The following is an 18688-nucleotide window of genomic DNA, read 5'->3' on the forward strand; positions in this document are numbered from 1 at the left end:
TGTGTTTTCGCAACATAATGTGTTGGAATGCTAGACAGTGAACAGTAACGGGGTATGGGTGATTAAAGTATGATATATCAATGAATTTAAAAAAACCAGCTCTATAAGATCTCTAAAAAAACGTATAGTGTGTCATTAAAACATAAGTGATATGTGGTAGAGAAACAAAAAAAAATATAGGGTATCAAAACGAATTTATATGATGTCATTTATCTTCTTAGAGGGTTACTAGTATTACTTATCCATATTTATTTTAATATATAGAGGTTATCAAGAATAGAAATTCGCAAAATCATATTTTTTTATTTTTCAAAGAAGCGGGATTTGTTGCACTGCACTTCGGGGACGAGGGAAGTCCTGTCGAAATAACTTTCGACCATTTTTTTAAACACTGTATAACCACTAAGCAGTTATAAAAAAGCACATAATACAGCGTGATCAATAAATATACTGTTTCAGTTGACAGCAATTAATTTTGGTTGAAATTGGTAGATTTGTCACTCTACGTTGCTTTCTGTTGTCAAAACTGTCATGGTTGACAGTGACATTTAATTTCCGCCAACATTTGTTTTATTGATTAAAATGTCACAACCAAACTTTCTTGGGCGCGTCAAAACGACGTTGAATTTGAATCAGGTTTGGCAATAGTAGCGAAAAAAAAATTCTTAGAATTGATTAATTCTGTTCCCAATTGAAGCAGTACTTGTTGATCACTCTGTACTATGTACATTTTAGGTAGGATTTGTATAGCAAAATTTCGGGAAGAGGTTATCAAATTTTTGAAGGTAAATTGAATTAATCATTTATCGTGTATATGATAACCTTAAAACGTTTGCAAGTTTTCAGAGCAATTATTTTTGTAGTTTCTAAGTTAAATTGTAAAATGGCGATACAAAATTCTGAATTTTTAAATCTAGGAGTCTAAAATAATAATTAGGGGCGTGTTAATAAACTACAAGTATACAAACATATAATTTTATAAAATTTAAGTAGGATTTACTTTATAAAATTTTGAGATTAAATTGTTAGTGAGTTGTTTCGACAAATTTTGGCTAGCGATTGACTAGTCCACTAAACTCGCTAATAGAAGACGGAAACGGCAGATCAACAATTTTATACTCAAGGGATTATGATAACATAAAATTAGCCAATGCCCAAATGCCGTCTAAGATCTCGCAACTGATTTACTTTGTATGTTTTAGGAGGCTTTCTAATATTTCCCGGACTTCACTTTTTGTTGGGTAATTATAATTAATTATTGTCATTGCTTCACCATCGTCGACTTCTATTCTGTCCACTTAATTCGTTTTTCCCTAAATTGTCTGGTTGTTTCTCTTATTTTCTTTCTTTACTTTTGAATAATTTTGTTTTCATTTTTTGCTCTTTTCTTTTCTATATAATTTTTTGCTCTTTGAGTTCTGTATAATATTCTTTTCTCCATTTTGTGTTCGTAACGCCTCCATTTGCAATGAATTCCTTATTAGTTTATTACATTTTCTCGTTTACATTCTTCATCCCACCAGGGCTCTTTCTTTCGATATTTTTTCGTTCTCTTTGTTGCATGTTGAATGGTTTGTTTCAAATCTGTTGGACACAATAGCCTTTTTTTCTTAGCATGTGTGAATTATTTCTTTTTCTTACTTTTCTTGGATGTTTCTATTTTGCAATTCTTTAACATCGTGCTCTTACTGTCTAATCGGTTTTGTTTTACTTTTAACAGTTTTTTTAGCTTTATATCTATTCTTACAAAAAAATATTCCCAGTTTATGTCCGTACCTCTACATAATTTTCATTTTGTCTTTGTTTTTGTGTTATTGTTCAATTAACATATGACTCCGTTGGGTGAGATATAATTACATAAAGTACTCCAAAAGGTATAAGATTATATGACCATCATACAATTATCCCATTGTGTCGAAATTAAGTTGTTTACAATACAAAAGGTTTTAAAGTCGTAAATAACGTGTCCACTGCAGCTCGACCGGCTGCTGTTGGTTCGTTCAGGGGTGACTTTCACTAAATATCTAACTACCTACTCCTACTACCTGCAGCCACAAAGCGTTCCGAAATAACCAGTCGCTTTGAAAGCCGGCCCTGTTAAATGTGAGCAAGAAATGTTTAGAAGACGATTTATTGCCAACCGGTAAGCTTAGTGCGAACCACACAAAGGGGGTATTTATTTGCGATTAACTACTTTTATGATGGTCATATAATCTTATAGCTTTCGGGCTACTATACCTCTGTAACTAGCGTTTCTTTTTTTAAATAGTACAATGCGTACTACAGAACATCACTACAAACTCTGGAAAGAAGTATTTTGTTTTTGTACCACAGTTCAGTCTTTTCGTCTGCAGCTCTGCAATCGCATAAATAACACCATAAATGAAGCTATCTGCCGTTTTATGTAATTTCTAATACATCTAAATGTTTCTTAGATTCATTGACTTGAGAAATTTAAAAATGTTGCAGATTTGCCATTTCTAAGTAATGGTAGACATTTTTTCTGTTTTAATTAAAATGGTTAATATATCATCTTTCAGAATAATGATGACTTTGATGATATTTGAACTTTCGTTGTCATTATAGTTATACACCCCAAAATGGCGGAACAAATCCAGTGGCCATTTAGATGCTAGAATCATTTATGAAAACCCTGGAGTTTAATCCCGAAAAAAATTTTGATAATTGCATGAAAATCTGAATTATTGTATTAGAAATATACTTCAATTCACAATCAGTTTTCAACGAGTCGGAAAAGTCTGCAAGCGGTCAGTAATGAGTCGTATCTAATCGGTCAGAAATGACCCACTTTCCGATCTTTGGCTATGAATGTCAAATGAAAGTAACGGGTGTTCAACTGAAAAATCATTTTGAGAAGGCGTTGGAATTTCATTTGAAACAAACGACATGTCTGTTCTTATAATATCCATTTGGCAGAAACATAACCTCTTATATGCTATATGTTATAAGAACAGATATGCCGTTTGTGTTAAATAATAATCCAACGACTACTCTGAGTGACTTTTAAATTGACCCGTTATTTATTGTAAAGACGGCCGCACAAGTTTTGTTGGGAATTGCTGCAAATTTTTCTGAAAGTAGTGATAGTGATAATGATAACATAACGAAGAACAAAGACTAATGAGAGAAATGTTTGCAATACGAAAAATTTCTGAGAGAATAATACAAAAAAAGGACCTTATCACCATCTAACGCTAATGAATAAGTTGTATATACGTCGCTCTACAATTTTATGCTACAGCAGGTAAGAAATTGAGTGTCAATTTTTGTGCAGATTCAGAATTCTGGATGAGTAAACACTATTTCAATATGAGACATTTTATTTGTTAACCAATATTGGGAAAATGCAAATTTGATGTGATTTTTATTAATTAACTAGCTGACCCCGTGAACTTCGTTTCACCTACAATTTAATTTTGAATCTGCAAAACCGAATGCTTGAAATCTTGCAGAGGTTTTAAACATATGATAAGCATAATAAATTTTTATTCAAAATATATTTACTTATCCCCTCCAAAAAATTGATGACGTCAGCCCAAAATTTTGCCAAATGAATCCTCTTTAAAATGTCCAAGATAGGATGACACTATACTTGTGATTTATCATTCCATTCATAATTTTTGGTTTTGCTTATAGGGGGTGTCTCAAAAAATTAATCACTGAGTCAATTTATTTTATTGATTGAATCAAGAATTGCAAAACTGAATTTTGAAATATTGCAGACGTTTTGAAGTTACTGTTTGACATGGTAGGTTTTTAATCAAAATATATCTGTTTATCAAGCCCAAAAAAAAACGTCATCTCAAGATTTTGCCGAACAAATCCTATCTAAAATGTACAAAACATCATCAGTATATTTTCGTAATTTATCATTGCATTCATATTTTTTAGATTTGTTTTTACAGTGACTCCAAAAAATGTATGAATCATTCGATTTATTTTAGAGAATAACTCAAGAGTTGAAGAAATGACTTCTTTGAGATCTTGTAGACGTTTTAAAGTTATTGTAAGCATGGTAAATTGTTAAGAATATTTACTTATTCCCCCCAAAAAATTGATGGAACGGCCCACTCGATTTTCGCAGATAATTTTGGGAATACAATACAGTTATTTTTAGTATTACACTGCACCAATCCAAGGTGGTATGCGTGTTGATCGTAAATGTTGATTAGGTCATCACAAAATTGTGTGAAGAAAAGACTCAACTCGAAAATGCTGAATATGTTTCATTATACTTTTGGTGCGAAGGAAGTTCTGTCGAAACAACGTTCGATCAAATTTTTGACAATGGTTGATATAAATAAAACTAGTAGATGCTCATACTCGAAATACGAAGTATCTACTCGAATATCAAATCAAAATATTTCTAGTTTTTCTAGATGATGCTAATACTTCAGTAGGTAACAGTTGATGCTCAAGTAGTATCTCGATACAACAAAAACGGAAAACAGTGACAGTGTTCAACCATCAAGGCAAAAATCGAGTCACCAAAATATAAGTTAGTATGGGGTAGACACCTTGAGTTGGGAATCTCTATGGTCAGTGTTAGAAAGAACGCACTGCACAATTTATGCATAAATAAAAGCTAATTATCTTACGACTTCAGTTTTAATTCATCGGATTCCGTGATTCCTTCACTCGACAATGTTTAAATTTTGGGAAAATTTTCGAAACGATTGAAGTCGGTTGATCAAAGCTATACATTTGCATGATATAAATTAATAAATTTTAAACATAATTAATATCACTTATAATGTTTAAATATGATAAGGATAAATATATATGATAATTAAACCGAAACTCGTTGTCCTAAAAGCCCGAAATTATTAAAAACAAATCAATTTGTTTAAACATTGTTAAATTATCCCCGAAAATGTGCATTTTCCCGACCAAAATATGAAAAATAATTTTTGCAATCTCATCGTGACGTACGATGACGTCACTGTCACCTGAGCTACCTGTCCGAAGGTCACGTTTCGCGGTCCTTTGTGTTCAGTATTAATTTCTGTTTGATGGCGGCAAGATCGTCGCGTCGTTTTGGCGTAAAAGTGGGGCGTTTTGGCGAATTTCTACTTTATTATTAATAAATATTGCGGAAAGTATGTTGTGTTAGTGTCGTGAACACGAATGAAAATGGATATTTTTCCGAAAAGGACCGAAAACAGGGTAAGTACGATTTCAGTTTTAATTTACTGGGTTCGGTGATTCGTTTACTCGACAATGTTTAAATTGTGGGAATATTTTCGAAACGATTGAAACTGGTTGATCAAAGCTATACATTTTCACGATATAAATAAATAAAGTTTAAACATAATTAATATCATTTATAATGTTTAAATATGATGAGCATCAATATACGATAATTAAACCGAAACTCGTTTTCCTACAAACCCGAATTTATTAAAAACAAATCAATTTGTTTAAACAGTGTTAAATTATCCCCGAAAATGTGCATTTTCTCGGCCAAAATATGAAAAATAAATTTTGCAGTGTCATGGTGACGTACGATGACGTCAATGTCACGTGAGCTACCTGTATAAAGGTCACGTTTTGCGGTCCTTTGTGTTCAGTATTAATTTCTGTTTGATGGCGGCAAGATCGTCGCTTCATTTTGGCGTAAAAGTGGAGCGTTTTAGCGAATTTCTACTTTATTATTAATAAATATTACGGAAAATATGTTGTGTTAGTGCTGTGAACGCGAACGAAAATGGATATTTTTCCGAAAAGGACCGAAAACGAGGTAAGTACGACTTCAGTTTTAATTTATCGGATTCCGTGAATCGTTTATTCGACAATGTTTAAGTTTTGGAAAAATTTTCGAAACGATTGAAGTTGGTGGGTCAAAGCTATACATTTTCGCGATATAATTAAATAAAATTTAAACTTAATTAATATAATTCATAATGTTTAAATATGATAACTAGTAATATATGATAATTAAACCGAAAACCATTTTCCTAAGAACACGAGGTTAGCAAAAACAAATTAGTTTGTTTAAACATTGTTAAATTAGCCCCGAAAATGTACAATTTCTGATCTAAAATATGAAAAATAATTTTTGCAATCTCATCGTGACGTACGATGACGTCACTGTCACGTGAGCTACCTGATAAAAGGTCAGATTTTTCGGTCCTCTGCGTTTACTTTTGATTTTGGTTTGGTGGTAGCAACATCAGAGTCCGTTTTGGTTTAAAAGTAGGGCTCTTTTCACGAATTTCTAATTTATTATTAACAAATAATAGTGAAAATGTGTTGTATTGGAACTGTGAACACGAACGAAAATGGATATTTTTCTGAAAATGACCGAAAACAGGGTAAGTTCGAGTTCAGTTTTAATTTATCGGATTCCGTGATTCGTTCGGTCGACTATGTTTAAATTTTGGGAAAATGTTCTAAACGATTGAAATCGGTTGATCAAAGCTATACATTTTCACGATATAAATAAATAAATTTTAAACATAATTAATATCATTTATAATGTTTAAATATGATAAGCATCAATATACGATAATTAAGTCGAAACTCGTTGTCCTACAAGCCCGAAGTTATTAAAAACAAATCAATTTGTTTAAACAATGTTAAATTATCCCCGAAAATGTGCATTTTCCCGGCCAAAATATGAAAAATAATTTTTGCAATCTCATCGTGACGTACGATGATGTCACTGTCACCTGAGCTACCTGTATAAACGTCACGTTTTTCGGTCCTTTGCGTTCAGTATTAATTTCTGTTTGATGGCGGCAAGATCGTCGCTTCATTTTGGCGTAAAAGTGGAACGTTTTAGTGAATTTCTAGTTTATTATTAATACATATTACGGAAAATATGTTGTGTTAGTGCTGTGAACACGAACGAAAATGGATATTTTTCCGAAAAAGACGGAAAACAGGGTAAGTACGACTTCAGTTTTAATTTATCGGATTCCGTGATTCGTTCACTCGACTTTGTTTAAATTTTGGGGACATTTTCGAAACGATTGAAATCGGTTGATCAAAGCTATACATTTTCACGATATAAATAAATAAATTTTAAACATAATTAATATCACTTATAATGTTTAAATATGATAAGCATAAATATATATTTGATAATTAAACCGAAACTCGTTGTCCTAAAAGCCCGAAATTATTAAAAACAAATCAATTTGTTTAAACATTGTTAAATTATCCCCGAAAATGTGCATTTTCCCGGCCAAAATATGAAAAATAATTTTTGCAGTCTCATGGTGACGTACGATGACGTCAATGTCACGTGATCTACCTGTATAAAGGTCACGTTTTACGGTCCTTTGTGTTCAGTATTAATTTCTGTTTGATGGCGGCAAGATCGTCGCGTCATTTTGGCGTAAAAGTGGAGCGTTTTAGCGAATTTCAATTTTATTATTAATACATATTAAGGCAAATTTGTTGTGTTAGTGCTGTGAACACGGACGAAAATGAATATTTTTCCGAAAAAGACCGAAAACAGGGTAAGTACGACTTCAGTTTTAATTTATCGGATTCCGTGATTCGTTTGGTCGACAATGTTTACATTTTGGATAAATTTTCGAAACGACTGAAGTTGGTGGGTCAAAGCTATACATTTTCGCGATATAATTAAATAAAATTTAAACATAATTAATAGAATTCATAATGTTCAAATATGATAACTATTAATATATGATAATAATTAAACCGAAATCCATCTTCCTAAGAACACGAGGTTAGCAAAAACAAATTAGTTTATTTAAAAACATTGTTAAATTAACCCCGAAAATGTACAATTTCTGATCTAAAATATGAAAAATAATTTTTGCAATCTCATCGTGACGTACGATGACGTCACTGTCACGTGAGCTACCTGATAAAAGGTCAATTTTTCCATCCTCTGTGTTTAGTTTTGATTGCGGTCTGGTAGCAGCAACACTGGAGCTCCGTTTTGGCTTAAAAGTAGCATGTGTTCGCGAATTTCTAATTTATTGTTAATAAATATTAGCGAAAATGTTTTGTGTTACGTGCTGTGAACACGAAGGAAAGTGGATATTTTTTCCAAAAATGCCCGATTTTTTTTGAAATATGTTGTTAAAAAAATGCATTCAGGACTGATAAAGTACGGCTTTGGAATATACAAAGTGCAGCGTTCATAATTCACAAAATACCGTATGCATCATTTTTAAACTACGGCGTCCAAATTTACAAAATACGGTGTCCTTCACCCTTGCTATCGAACCCTAGTCCTCTCTTTTAATGGCAAGACGCACTCCAGACCTCCTTGTATTGTTTGGTTCTTGCTGGGCAACAGCAACGAGCGAGCACAATCACCGCTCTTTGTTGGCAAACGTGGAGAAATTTGTATATTGTAACTTTTGTAATTGAAGCATTTTGTACTGTATATTGTATGTGTTACTAACTTAACTTGGGTCTTGCCAATTTAGCTCCAGTGGTGCAAATGCTTTGTGTTCACGGTGCATTTGCTTGGGTTTTAATTTTGCAACAGTGCATTCTTTGGTTCCGAGACTGAATTCTCCATGTCGTCAGACGCTTTGGCTTGGGGGGGTTCTTTTGGCCCTTAGACGCTGGGTTGCATCGTTCTTTGAGAATGAGGTAAGACGACCTTGGATTTATGCGGCTGCGTTCTCCCTTGGGCGCGTGAGCGCTGCGACCAATAGATTTCGTCCCGAGTTCCATCGGTGTGCTTGCTTGGGTTTTCATTTTGCAACATTCTCAATTTTTGGTGCAATTTCTTCCGGTGGTGTATTGGGTACTAACTTTGCATTTGTATTGTATCTGAATTGTATCTGTATCTGTAGTGTATTCTGTATTGTAGCTAGTTTGTAGGTACCTGTATTGTATTTCCGTTGTATTGTACTGTATAACGTTCTATCCCTCATTAACAATTCCTAGCCCTCTCCTTTCCTAGCGAGATCTGCTCCAGACCTTCCCGTGGTTCTTGCTGAGCATCAACTATCGAGGACAGAAAATTCAAATTCAAAACCAGCAAAGTTTCACAAAAATCATGAACATCGCTCGTTGGTGGCCAACGTGGAGCAAAAGAGACTTTTGTAACTCAACTAACTTTGTTAATTCTATATTCTTAAGAAAAAAAAAAAATATTACATTTAATTTATCATTTATAAGGACAAATAGTCATTTGCCATGCCGATGCTCATTTTTAGATTAAATGCTCACAAAACTCGTAAATGTTCAATTTGTGTCCGGGGAGATACAATGTTTGCATGTAGATACACAGTACATCGGGTAGATGCTCAGGTATATCAGAGTAATAATGAAGTAGGTACTTTGTACTTCGAATATGAGTATCTACTCAGTTTTATTCATACCGTCCAATGTCTCGCTTCAATGTTTGATTATGATGTTGATTATGAGCAGAACGCTGATCAACTTCCGTATCCGAATTACCCTTGAAATAAATCATCGCGATTTGCACCTTAGGTAATTCGTCGCACATTTGATTGACTTCGTGGACTTATGTCAGCTTGTCGTCTTCTCGGCATTGTAATGAACTTCATAAAACGACACAGAATTATTTTCACATTCAATCAAATCTGTAAATTTTGTCTTGAGAATTTTAAAATATTGAAAACTTCAAATTAAATCCTCGAATAACGGTAAAGTTTGAAGTTTTGTCGAAACCAACAAAGTGAACATAGGTAAATAGAATGGCAGATCAAAATTAATAAGACACTTTCGCAATGTGTAACTAAATTCATTTTAACTAAGACTTTTCTTAAAATAAACGACGTTTTTTTTACGAAAAAACAAAGAACGATTTGAATTGCAATAATACTTTTTTCACAATCGCACGGAAGAAATAGTTTTGTATGACACGTCAGTTAGGCGACAGGTCCGTCAGGAACGCCAACTATTCAAATTCATTTGAAGTGGCGATTCCCATGCAAAATTTTTAAAATTTTTTTATCTTTTAGCCGTCTTATTTTTTATAAATTTTCTTACATATAAACCTTGTCCTGACAATAAGGTACACGTAAAAAAAGAATCGTCCAATTCGGTGCAGTCGTTCTGAAGTTATGAGCGTACATACATTTCGGCGATTCATTTTTATTAATATAGATAGATTTAACAAAATGTCAATTATGCAGCGCCTACTAAGTGTTAATATTTTACCGACATAAACCACATGTCTTATTATTATGGAGGTAGGGTTTTTATTATTCTATTGTTGCTTGTATTATTAAATGATTGTGAATAAAAAGTATACAAAACTTCGGCAAAAGTACCATTCATGTCTCGAGAACTAGTTCTCATGACAGGAATGAATTACGTTCCGCCTCGGTATATAATATACTATTTTCTACGCCTATTACCGAGACTAGTATTTTCGCCATAGATTGCCTTATTCGAAAATTTCAAATTACAAATGACGTTTCAGAGCATGCATGAAAAGTACATAAAGGTACATGTGTCAAGTTGCCATGGTGGACTTTCGTGCACTTTACATACATCCTCGGTGGACAGCGCACGAAAGGGCGTGGTAAACTTTAAAACTATTATACAAATAATAAATAAAGTGCATGTAATTCAACAATAAAAACGGTACTAAATATTTTTTAAGTTTTATTTGTTTAACTCAAAGAATATAGGCCCAGAAAAAGTATGTGTAAAACACGTGCGAAGGTGCTGCTACACGCTCGTGTTGATATGGCACTCGACTTCGTCTCGTGCCAACAACTTCAACAGTTGCAAGTAAAATACAAGTTTCGACACAATATACTGTTATTAATATTTTACATTGCGAAAGTACATGAATTGAAGGGGAGCAAAATATATTTCAATATTTGTTTGTTTTTTGAGATAATTCTATCGTTTTTCTAAAAGAAATCAAATGAACACGAACGATCAACGGATGAGGTGACGCTGGTCTGCTAACATCGTTCTACAGAATAGCGTCGGTTGGGGGAAAACGGTGTTATTTTTAAACTAGGTTACAGTCTGGGAATGGAAAGCGTAAAAAGTAAGCTTTATTACATATCCTTGTCATGTATTTTTTTTTTTGTAGAAAAAAGGCAAAGCCCATTTTTTTATAAGTTTAATTATCCTAACAGACGGAGAAAGAAGTTCTTTATTCTACTACCCACGATACTAGGTATTATTTAGAATATTGTCACAACTCAACCAAAATTAAACTTTAAAAATGTAATACTTCTGTTCACGGGTCAGACACAAATTATACTATTTATTTATCGAATTTTTTAGGCAACTTCAGCTTTCCTGAGAAACTGAATAAATTAGCATATACCAAGTTACCACTAATGACTGAAGCAAATTTTTGTGTTGGCAATTCTGAATTATTAACATCATTTCAGAATTGTCAGTTTTGACATGAGCACACCTAAGGAGCGTGTTGATTGGTTAAGACGATGGCAACTGTCATAAATGTTACTTTGAAAATCAGATATGCCATCATAAAATTTTGAATATGTTGCCAACCGGATAAAAAAACACAAATATTAATATTCTATATGTAGGTATTTAATATGTAAACAGTGATCAAAATATTTCCAGATTAGCGTTGGCATTAGAAATATTTGTCAAGATTAAATTGCAGATGTTATAAAGTCTGAATACTCTGGAAACGTTTTGATCACCCGTTATATAGTTAATGTTATGTAATTTACAAATCACTGTTATTGTTGCTGTCATCGAAATACTAAGCTTACTTTGGTGAAAAGAATAATTATAACTCTCAAATACATAAATGAATATGATTGTGCTTCTTACATTTCCAGCGTAAGCTAAGAGAGTAGGTAGCTATTGTAATAAGGTCCATCTGACGAACAGCTGCTTTCGTGTTTTCTCGACATTTCGTGACTCCTAGAGTACGAAACAGTAGGTCTGGATTTCCGTCTGTCTGTCATCTGTATCCATTTTTATTAAATAGCTGTTACCCTTCATGTGTTAACGATATTTAACAAAAATAATGCGTGTGATATCGTATTATTTATTATCTAATTATTTAATGTTAACCGTTAACCGATTTGCATTTGTTTCAATTCAGTTCTACCGAGTATGCGCACTCATATGCAGAAAACACACGAACGAATTAATGTAAAAAAACAACAAAATATTGAGGTGTCTTAAAAAATTCGCCTCCTAGTACAATTTTACCAGGATAGTTTTTTCTTCTTTGATACAGTAATCAATACTGTAAGCTATTAGTGAATTTTCCGAATTTTGTTCTTGCATTATTTAGGAGCTAAGTGAAAATGAAGGAATGTTAAGAATAGTTTTTTAATTCTCTCCAATTTTTTCAACAGTTTCTGAGATTATCTGCTTAATAAATCATTTCTAACATACAAACAACAATGAAGAAGGTTCATATTTTACAGTATATAAAAGCTAAGAAAACATAAAATTAGACTCAAAATGACACGATTTTAATATATATTTCTTTGTTGTTTGGGAAACACAAATGTATCTCTTTTTCATCGATACCCTTTTTAATCACAATTGATAAAATGGGTAAATTATAAAATATGTATGTCTTTCGATAAAAGTATAATCAGTAATAATCATAATAAAGAAACTACTAAATAATAAAAAGTGTTTTTCCTTCATTTGGCTTACTTTTCCTGAATGGTGAAGTTTTCACGAAACAATTTCGTTATGAAAACATAATGTTTACTACATTTATCATGGCATAATCATAATATAAACAAGTAATTTAATAGCAATCAGTGAATTTGTGTTCACACGTAAATCATAGCTTATATTCCAAGTTAAATCGGTGATAAATATTCAACCGTAGTTAACAGCAACATGAACGACTTTTATAATATAACAGTTCTACTTGGAATTAGTTACTTCATATGTCTGTTTCCTTTACGGCTATCATTTAACAAAAACAAATTAATCTTCACGTTAAATAAGACATTTTATTGTGTAAGAATTTTTTTTTTCAATACGATTATCGTGATTTGCATTGTTGTCAATTGTTATAATATTTTAGATGAGCACATTAGTCTAAAAAATATTGTTTTTATTTTCTGCAGTTTTCCAATTATTCTCGTAATTCTCGAAATTCAGATAATTGGCCTCTTGAATCAAGAAAAATACCATAAGGTATTAGTGAAATTCCATTCTCTTCATACTAGCATTTTAAGTAAATCGAACGGTAACAAAGAACAAACGGATTATTTATACTTATTACACCCACTTTTTATTTTCTGTTGTTTCCTTTATCTATTTACTCTTTATTTCGTATACTATAGTATTGCGGAAGCTTTTATTATCAATTTCGGGTTTACTCTATCAAAATTTATGATCTTTACAAACTCTTGCGTAATCGTTAATTTCTTAAGATTAATAAAAGGAGATTTTCGCAAATTAAATAACATTTTAACGTCATCAGATGATTTTATTTTTGTGTTTCGTACTTATTTAGAACTAGTGTTTCTGTGCAAAAAAGTCAACAAGTTATTTGGTCGACAGTTATTGTTAAGTATATTAACTTACTTAATTTGGACAATTTATGAAATGTACCATCTGGCAATCCTTTGGTCTTGTAAAGACTGTCCACGTTTTTTAATAATGTTAGCCTCAAGTTACACGATAATTCAAGAATCTATACTTTTCACTATTCTATGGACTTGCCAAAACACTCGAAAGGAATCGAATCGTTTTAAGGAAATCTGGTATTCCAAGTTATCCAAAAAAGTCGATATTTTTAACCAAAAAACAATTGAAAAATATTCTTTGAAGCTGTTAAATCATAATGTTCTTTTTACTGCAATGGGTCTTTATGTTCTGGATATGCAGCAATTTTTTGCGGTAAGTATACATATGTACAGGGTGTTTCACTTTTCATGAAAATGCATCATTTTCTACTTTTGAAATCTAAAATGGAAGTTGTAAAAATTTTTATTTTTCGACTAGATTAGTCCAAAGTGAGACACTGTACAAAATAATATATTTTTTCAATTCGGATTTTTTTTACAGATGCTTGGTTCTTTGGTGACTCTGATTGTGATTCTCACCCAGTTTAGTACAACGGTATAGATACACTAATATATTGTGTCATTGTTTTAATATGATCACAATTAAATACAATACAAATAATTATTATTATACATTGAAATAGAAAATAAATACATTTATTCAATAACAGTTATAAATATTATACACCATTTGGTTTCTAATGAACTAATACTGAATGGGCGTTGATGAATGAAGACAGATTTTGAATTTTTCTCCTGTTGGTGCTGGTGGAGAATTCGGATAAAGAACTGCTTTGTGTATTTGTTGTGGACTCCCCATTCCTTTTCTTCTTCTTTTTAAACAGCCATTTAAATGGAGGTAGTGACCTAAAAATCACGAGTGAAAACATTAAAGTAATTTGTGACATTGTTATAAAAATACGAGCATATTTACTATATCAAACAAAACAATAATGATATATCTACTATAGATTTAAGTATACCCTGTCTGTTATAATGTAATTACTGCATTTTGTACACAAAAATAAGTATTTCCAGCTATCGAGATTTGTGGTGGTGAAAAATATATTTAATTGTATTTGTTCATCATAATATTAAACATAATTTATTACCAAAACTTCTGAGAAATTACTTAAACTGTTTCTGATTAAACAAATAAAATAAGCGATTCAAACCATTTTTGGTTGATCTTGCTTAAGTAAGTTTACAAACGTAAAAATATGCTACTAATACACACGCAAAAATGCATTTCAGAACTCATTTTTCAATAAAGATTCATGTTTTTTTTCAGATCTGGTGGCGAATTGGCGATCTCATAAAATTTATTTAATACTAAAATAATCCAAAATACTACAATTTTTTAAAACCGCAATGTAATTTAAATTTTAATCTAATGGTTCAAATTTCTTTAATACAATTCTTAGATCATAATAAAGAAATAAACATTGTGAAATATAATGCTACAGAAAATAAAGAACGTTACAATGCATAATTCAAGCGACATTTTAAGATGACGTAATCGGTTTTTTTAAAGGAGATGAACAGTCAAGACGACAAAAAAAAACGAAAATAGAAAACAAATTGCATTTTTATTACTCTATGACCTAAGGAAACGTTAGAGATCAGTCAGGCATTCTCAACTTTTGCTGTTTTGTCGTAACAAGTTGTGTAAGAATTCCAGTTGGCGAAAAATGGTAAAAAACATCGAATTTATTAATTAGCAATGTAATTTGCATTGAGAGACACTAAAAAACAAAGCTGCGAAATCGCATTTGAAAAATTAAGAAATAAGAAAATCAGTCACAATGTAGGCAACCATGCATTTGTAGCAGAATTTAAAGCCTCGGTTTGGTGATTCGAGGAGAGAATATTTTTGGCCCACTTCACTAAAGCAGTGTTAGCTGAAACGTGTACTAAATTTTAGTGTGTAGAATATTGTTTGTAATTTCGAAAAAGGGCAATTATTTAAACAAAAATAAATCGCATTCGACCCCACAGTCATCAACGAGTGCAATTAGTACAATCTGAAACATGTAAAAATTTGACTATTAGTCAATAGCTGCTATCTTTGTATTATTATTTGTAAATTCACCATTCATGTTGTAGTACAATTAAACTTCAATAATGTATAAATCTATATAAAACACGTGGCAATAAATTAATTTATTTAGGTTTCACTGAACTGTTTATCACGATATTTTTAAGGTTCTTGATGTTTTTTTAAGTTATTGCGTTATCGACACTTCATAGTTTCTCAAGCGAGAATGAATATTGTATATAAACTAATTTTAAACTTTAAACCATTTTGAAAGAAAGGATCTTAAAAATTATCAACAGTTAAATTAACAGCACTGTGAATGTTTTACTTTCTTTCATCAGGATTTTTTTCTCACAGCTTGAATTTGAACATTTATTCCCGAATTATTACATTTTTTGACCGTATTTAATACGTTTGTTGCATATGTGCTTTGTTTTATGTGAATTACAGACTATAAAATAGATAGCTAATTCGTCAAAGTTTGTGTCAAATGCAAAGATTGCGTAAACAATGTTTGAAATGTTTAACCTACCATGATAATAACAGTCTCGTTTACATACATGTTGCACGCAACGTTTGTTATGCGAGTAAAATTAGTTTAAGAAAACATTAAAATCGAATAAAAATATCTGCGATACAAATGTACAGTAAAAGCGTCATTATGAAGTTGAAATGACATGGTAATGGTAAACCTCGTCACACACGATTAACTTAATTTTAATTAAGACAACTTAAAAAACACTATAGTTGTCACACTAACACAAAACTATAAAACAATAAGTTGGCAATATGTGTGAGACAGATGACAATAAGAACGTCATATTTTTTTATTTATCAAACTCACGATAAGAAAAATTCTGAAATGAAAAGATCATACACACACAAAGCAACTCTTCAAACTTTCTCAATTTTGTTTCACGATTGTAGTACAATTAGATAAACAGAAATAATCTTATTTCTCTTTTTTTGCAGTTGTTCACTGAGTACTCAATTTCAGCAGCCTGGTGTGGATTACTTTCCGGCGGCGGCAATCAAACATCTTCATAACACTCTGTTTAACAGCAAATACAAAAATTTCCGAGAAAATCAGCAGCGTGAATTAATTGAAACTTCTTGAAAGTTTCCATTTAACAACTAGTTTCGTTCGATATATTGATTCTCAAGGGTGTTTCCTTGTTTTGGTGCTGCGAGAAGGGTTGGAATTTCACCTAAGTATACTTCAAGAGAAAATTGAAATTCTACGCTGTTGAATTGAAAACTACTGACGCACAGTTAGTTAATAATATTATAAAATGTTGAAACTTGAACTGCGAAATATATGCAGTTAACAAATACTTCACTTTTGTTGTGTACTTACTTGTAAGTAAGTACATTTTTATGTACAAAATCAATTACAGTTCCGATTGCGCAGATTCCCTAGACCAAATGTTTTAAAAATTTTCAGATGTGCCTATGAAAATTTTCATTCATTTACCGAAGTTATAAGAACGGTATTTGCCGGTCCGTAGTTTTATCAGCTTGTGTCGTTTCTTAAAATAAATCAACCTAGATTTAATTTCATTTAAAACGAAAATTTTAGTACTTAACTCAGTTCGGTGATCAATATTATTTTAATTTACTTGAACTGCTAAAGTTTGGATGGAATATGTTTGCTTGAGTTAAGCAGTCTGACATTCACAAACAAATTCGTTTCAATTTTGTAATTTCCGATTTACATTTTTCTTATTTAAGCAAATATATAGCAGGAACTCGGTTTAGTGTTTAGATAATTGCGGACTTTTACTTTCAATTAAATCAAGAGAATGTATTGAGAATAGAAGACATTAATTCTTTTTCTAGCTTTGTTCTTGATCTCTAATTTGTATTCTAGTTAGTAATGCCACGAGCAGTCCTGTCGCATTCGTCACTGTTAATTTGAATCAAAGTCACTTTATCTTAAACTTTTCTCTGCTTTTTCCTGTAATTTCATTACCAAATCTAAACTCGCTTTGAGCCTCACATTGTTATTTATCAGAAGTAAGTGTAATATATCAAACGTAACTTTAGACGTTTAAAAATTGTATTGCCGTGTATTCGGATTATTTACGATGATATATAGCGAAAGTGATAAGAAAGCTCACACACAATAGTAGCTGACAACTCGTTTCAATAAAAACTAGCTATCCTACAATATCTTAACAAAAAGGTGACACTTGTCATTTGTGTTTACTGTTGAGGAGTTCTCTCTCTCTCACTGTATTAGGGCAATCTTCTTAATAGCGAAATTTCTTATATTCGAGAAAAAACTTGTCGAAATTATTATTTTCATGATTGCTTTCAGATGGAAACTTCAAGCGGTAAAAATGAAACACGACAAAAGTTGTTTATAAAGACTTGTTTTTCCTAAGAAAATATTTGAAAACCATGTTGTTAATGGTATTTTTATGCACCAGTGATTCAACTAGAGAACTGGAAACACTGTTTGTTTGCGCGTACGAGTCCTTAGAAAAAAAAAAGATAAAAATAAGGCGGCCTTTTGTTATGCTTCTTGTATCCATGTCAATTATTTAAAAAAAATCGCACGAGAGAATGGTTGTCTTATTTTTACATGCTTGCAAACAAGCACGTGTTAACACAAATATAAATAAACCAGGAAAAAGGGAACAACGATAATGATCTTGTACAGGGTGTTAATAAATGATTTACGTCTAGTGGGCTATGAGATTAATTTATTGATTTGACTTGTTGCTAAATTAATTAATCTGTCAATTGCTGGTTTTCGGTATCTCTCTCACGGAATTTTTTTATGATTATCGATATCGGTTGGTAGTATCGCTTGTCATTCTGTCACACACAAGTAGGTTATGGGTGCATTCAAAATTTTTCTAAATTTTGAGTAAAATACCACATTTTAGGTAATTAAAAATATCTAATTGTTAAAGTACGTAACACCTTATTTTAGTAATAAATAAAGTAAATAATGTGTGGAGTTTACAAAAATCCTCTAAAGACGAAAAAAAAAAAAAAAATTCAGCACCAAGTGCAATTAGAACTCGTGATTCTCGGTTATCGAGCGGGTCCTATAATATTTTTCGATTGTGAAGGGCTATGCATACATGTACTCGTATATTCATTTCCATAATCATATACTTTCAAAAACAATAACTATAACACTTGTTTAGAATACTCTTTTGCGAAT

At 31.7% G+C, this 18688-nt stretch overlaps 2 protein-coding genes across 2 annotated transcripts in view; one reads left to right on the plus strand and one right to left on the minus strand.

Annotated features, from left to right (window-relative positions):
- The first annotated feature begins 12795 nt into the window (after window positions 1-12795).
- On the plus strand, window positions 12796-14034 carry LOC135123861 (uncharacterized). The gene is made up of 2 exons (XM_064048738.1): window positions 12796-13806; window positions 13975-14034. The coding sequence occupies exons 1-2, from the start codon at window positions 12796-12798 to the stop codon at window positions 14032-14034; spliced, it is 1071 nt and encodes a 356-aa protein (XP_063904808.1).
- An 11-nt stretch (window positions 14035-14045) lies between these two features.
- The window catches only part of LOC135123164 (cardioacceleratory peptide receptor-like), a 38276-nt gene continuing 33633 nt past the window's right edge, over window positions 14046-18688 (minus strand). Inside the window, exon 7 of the mRNA XM_064047661.1 lies at window positions 14046-14339. Coding sequence (XP_063903731.1) covers window positions 14171-14339 — 169 coding nt within the window. The 3' untranslated portion in view covers window positions 14046-14170. The remainder of the gene's footprint in view (window positions 14340-18688) is intronic.

Source organism: Zophobas morio, unplaced genomic scaffold (assembly GCF_036711695.1).
Source record: "Zophobas morio isolate AGI-343-1 ecotype UQ-CSIRO unplaced genomic scaffold, CSIRO_AGI_Zmor_V1 ptg000006l, whole genome shotgun sequence".
In the NCBI taxonomy this organism is placed as follows: domain Eukaryota; kingdom Metazoa; phylum Arthropoda; class Insecta; order Coleoptera; family Tenebrionidae; genus Zophobas; species Zophobas morio.